Below are 5,201 nucleotides of genomic sequence, written 5' to 3'. Positions count from 1 at the left end.
GCTATATGCTATTTTCATGCAATTATATTTGTATGTATGAAGTTATCGCCTTTTCCACCTAGTTTATTAAATATTTATGAGACGCGCGTGCGTTTCTATTTCTATCAATTTCCATATCCCTTGGTAGAATAGTGATTGTATTGTATCGAAGCTGACAGTTTTACTAACTTAGGTTAACATGAAGTAAATATTTTAAGCATAGTTGTGCGTGTATGAAAGTTTACAGTGTACGCGTTTTAGTATGTACTTGTACGATTTAGTAAGACGACATATGGTGATAGATGAATCCCTGATGCATGGCAGATGTAACCCATATGTACAATAATAATTCTGATAATAGATACAACCCATACATTCCCTGATGACAAATGTAGCCACCGATTGGGCCTATGGACGCTACCACCAATATGAATACAGCCCTTGATTATAGATGTAACCCCAAGGCTATACCTAAAAATATAGGTGCAACCCCTGACGATAGATGTAACTTCAAGGCTAACCACTAAATATAGGCGCCAACCCTGGCGGCGATAGATGTAACCCAAAAGCTACCCCTACAGGTGCCGCCCATGACAATATTTTTTTTAATTTAAAACATCTTTAGGCAGGATAACATCTGTCTCTTATACACATCTAGATGTGTATAAGAGACAGGACTTACGGTTGATCCCATTGTGTAGAATGTACAGTAGCAAGTAGGACAACTTAAGAAATATAATGATTACGGTATACATTTTCACCCATCTCTTACAGCTTGTTCTTCCTGGTATGAGGGCTCACAGTATGCACCTTGGAGTACAGATGGCAGCCAGGTAGTCTTAAATTATTTTAATTATATTCCATCACATTGTTTATAGCTTCTTACAAGGGTGAATTTTCTTGATGCTTCTCCCTTCAACTCTCAATAAATATCCACAGATTTTTATCCTGTTGACTTGCTTGAGATTACCTAGCAACCCCACTAGTAAACCAAACCAACCGTTATGTGCATTTGAGAAATCCATCAAAATTATGAAATTCACCATTAAATGCTAGAATGCACCAGCTCCAATGAACCTCACCCCTAACCCTAACAGGTGTTTTTCCCCTGAACTCCACCAGGGCACCTAGACACCCCCACCCCTCCTAAGAATTCATGGACCATGTCTGAACATTAATTTAATTTTACAACATTTCACAGTATATTTTGTTGTTGTTCTACTGCATACATTTTATGAAGCTTTATTTCAAATGTTGAATGATAATAGACTTATGACAATAAAATATTTTTATAGTTGATATGTTTAGGAAAATATATATTTGTATTTGTGATAATATTTATATTTTTGAGTTAGATCCATAAAGCAATATTTTAATCACATAATTGCATTTTCTTTCTAGTGCTTGTCTGTATAACCTAACAAAACTGCAACTCGGGGAGGAGGTTCATCCTTCCATACTGAAGTCAATGATTGAGCTGACATTAAAAGCCATGCGCAATTTTCCTGATCAACAACAGGTAATCTTAAAAAAGTGATTTGTCATCAATTCTTTTTAAGCAGTAATGGAACCATAAGAAATTAGAGAATCTGTTGGTGAGGTAGTGTTTTAATTTTCAACTGAAAGCTGTTAACATGCTTATATATACAAAGTAATTAATTCAAATATTGATATTACCGTATACTGGCATATATTGTGATCCATGTATATGATAACCCCTGAGTTTGAGAAGTTTTTTGGACAATTTTTATATGTCAGGCGTATAAGACGAACCCTTTGTTTCATTGTTGGTATTCCTACTTTAAGCTGCTTTTTATTGTCTTAATACTGCCTCCAGCTAGCTAAAAACGAAGCCATGTGTAGGGTCAATCTTCCAAATACTACCTTTTTATGGGCTTTTGAATGTTCATTGAAATCTTAGTTCCCCACATTTAAAATTGTGTTTACATTTAGTAGCTTTATTTCATTAATAGTTAATTCACGTGTTACAGACAATCCATACATAAGGTGAACATGATTTAAAATAAAAAATTTGCATGTGTTATGCGTATGAGACAAACCTTGTTTTTCGATAGAAATTTGCTATTTTAACCTTGTCTTATATGTAAGAATATACAATTTATACCTCAACTCAGAATGTATATCTTTAATATATTGCACACATAATGTTTTTGTCTTTGCAGCTTCAGAAAAATGCGCTGTTAACCATGTGTAGTGATCGCATTCTGCAGGATGTGGTAAGTTAACAGTTCTAATTTAAGTAATAATAATGATTGTAAGTTTTGTATAGGACCCATATCCATTCTGAAAGAGTTGCTCAATGCATTTTCCCTGGTAAGTCCCTAGGCTTCATAATGAGACTTAGTTTATAAAGCATCATTCAACTTGTAACTGGCGTCTATACTTGCTTTTGGATGCAAAAGAAATATTAAAAAATATTTGTTTTATTTGTAATTAGCATTTTTTTTTCTTATCTCGGTATTTCTTTATTCAAAAACCACAAAACAACAACAATTTCATAAAATATGGCAGCTCATTAATGCGTACGCATTAAGAGTTGAATTACATTTCATGATTACAAAGTGGAAAAAAAATTCGTTAATAAGCATCAAAAGGTGAAAGGAGCACAGTTCAACGCTCAAGATCATAGTCATTAATAAGATTCACCAAATACGGTAAAGGACTGCTCCTGTGGCGCGACGTTTTACAAACAATGTTACGGAGCTTGTTAGCAGAACGAGTATTATATTTATGGACAACATTTCCTCTAACAGGCAATAATGAAAACAAATTTGAAGAGGGGTTTATAATGGATGTAGCAAAGGAAAAGCAAAGGTCTCGACGCCTGTGACTTAGTCTATCAAGGTGCAATGTAGCCAGAGCATTTGCATATGTGGTATACCCCTTACCCAAGATGATTCTACAGGCACGTTTTTGAATGCGTTTATCATTATTATTAACATTATTTCTGGGGGGTTATTTTTCAGTCCTTTCCGTCTGAAGCATCTCTACAAACCAAAGTTCTAGGACTTGTCGTAAGTATATTATTATTTATATATGCGAACATGCAATCACAACCACTTCCACATAAACTCTAAGCAAAGTCAAACAATGGAAGTCTCCTGACACCTGCCTGTTGTTGGATTTGGGTTTATTCTTCGTAAAATAACATCAAAGACTATATAATTGCAAAAGGTCTGACTGGCCTTATTTTTGTATGCATGCAATGAAATTTTAAAAAAATACTACCATGAAGTAGGGAGCAGCTTATTAAAATACAAATAGAGCTTGAAATTTGAATATGCATTCTATAAGTCTACGTCAACTTGTGTGTTTTTGAGTCATGCATACTCCTGTCTCTTATACACCTTGGTATTTCACTTGATGTATGCGACCACTTAAGAACTCGGCAATCCAAGAAACATAAGCAGAAGGGACAGACATATCCAAAATCCGACGGATTGCAATCGAATGATCAATGAGGTCGAACGCTTTCAAGAAGTCCGTTAAGAGAATAGATGAAACAGCGTGAGGTGTATCTGCGTGGCTATGAAGTTTATTTAAAATATTAATAAGGCAATGATTAGTTGAAATTCCTTTAAGATTTCCAAACTGCATCTTGTCTAGCTTAACCTTCATTGTGGCAATTGTGTCAGCAGCGATAAAATGTTCCGCAATCTTAGCGAAATGATCTGTAATGGCAATAGGTCTCATATTGCTCAATGAAAAGGGAACACGACTCGCTTTCGGAATTGGAACTACTTGAGCTCGTTTCCACTGATGTGGGACAACAGATTCTTTGTTGTAATTGTTGCTGCTAATATTGTTGTTATTAATATTATTGCAATAAAAATAATGTTGATTAAGGGAATGTTGTTCTCTTTGCAGGATTTTGATCGCTTCCAAGCCTCTCGTATGGTCATGGATTGCTTGTTTGCTTTTGATGACCAGTCAATGATTCGAATGGCAGTTGCTATCTGCTCCATTCTGGCTGCCAAGATCTCAACTAAGCAGACAGCTGAACTGGGCACAAAGAGGAATATGCAGGTAAATGCCCTCACCACATGTTGCCCTTTCATTCCATCAATTAATTACAGTAATCAACCTCTATTAATTAAAGATAAAAATTCTTAACACTCTATTTTATAAACCTAATATACAGGTCTCCCTCTAATTTTAAACCCCTCCAATTAAAGACCACCTCCAATTAAGTCCCATTTTAATAAGTCTTTTTTTTCTAATTAGAGACCAAAGCTGCTACAGACCATTGAAACACAGGTCCCAAAAATGGTCTTTGATTGGAGGGAGGCCTGTATTAATCAACTCTAAAGTTCACATTTTTTAATAAAACCACTTGTTTGTTGTTTCTTTCTAAAGAAATTACTGCAGATTGTTAAGCAGAAAGCAGATATGCAGACCGCTGACATAATCCTGAAATTTACTCTTAGCGCCCTCTGGAACCTGACTGATGAATCACCATCAACATGTGCTATATTTGTTAATGAAGGTGGCTTGGAACTGTTTATAAAGATACTGGAGGTGTGTAAAATTAAGATTTTAGAATGCATTAGATATTGAGGAACCTCCCATTGGTGATTCTGGAGACATCCCATTGATCATTCCTGGGACCTGCCAGTGATCATGCTGGAGAGATCCCATTGATCATTCTAGAGATCTGCCATTGGTCATTCTGGAGGCATCCCATTGATCATTCTGAATACTTTCTATTGATCATTTTAAAGACTTGCCATTGATCAGTCTATGTACCTGCCAATGATCATTTTAGATACCTCTTATTGATCATTCTAAATACTTTCCATCAAACATTCTAAAGACTTGCCATTGATCATTCTAAAGACTTCCCATTGATTATTCTAGAAACATTCCATCCTCATCATTTTAGGGATTTCCCATTGACCATACTAGAGACCTGTGTAATTGGTCATTCTATGAACCACCATTTGAACATTCTAGGGACCTCAATTGGTCATTATAGGAAACTCACTTTGATTATTCTATGGACCATCAGGTAATCATTCTTGGGAGTATCCATTGATCAATGTAGAGTCTGCGCATTTGGAATTTCTTTGGACCTTCCATTAATCAATCTAGGGACCTGCAATTTATTACTATTACTGATGTTTTTTATTAATTTATCATTATTATTAACATTATTTCTGGGGGGTTATTTTTCAGTCCTTTCCGTCTGAAGCATCTCTACA

The 5,201-nt window shown here is 35.3% G+C and overlaps 1 protein-coding gene across 1 annotated transcript; it reads left to right on the top strand.

Annotated features, from left to right (window-relative positions):
* Window positions 1-675: 675 nt before the first annotated feature.
* LOC117113865 (protein zyg-11 homolog B-like) lies at window positions 676-4,518 on the top strand (the record flags this gene model as incomplete). The annotated part of the gene is made up of 5 exons (XM_033257370.1): window positions 676-812; window positions 1,381-1,498; window positions 2,163-2,216; window positions 3,868-4,026; window positions 4,357-4,518. Coding segments are annotated over exons 1-5 (588 nt in total), but the record flags the coding sequence as incomplete, so codon positions are not given.
* Between the last annotated feature and the right edge of the window lie 683 nt (window positions 4,519-5,201).

This window comes from Anneissia japonica, unplaced genomic scaffold (assembly GCF_011630105.1).
Source record: "Anneissia japonica isolate Jap-2015-1 unplaced genomic scaffold, ASM1163010v1 scaffold13677_len23069_cov130, whole genome shotgun sequence".
Lineage (NCBI taxonomy): Eukaryota > Metazoa > Echinodermata > Crinoidea > Comatulida > Comatulidae > Anneissia > Anneissia japonica.
The sequence above is the reverse complement of the archived record's forward strand: the minus strand, read 5'-3'. Positions and strand labels throughout refer to the sequence as shown.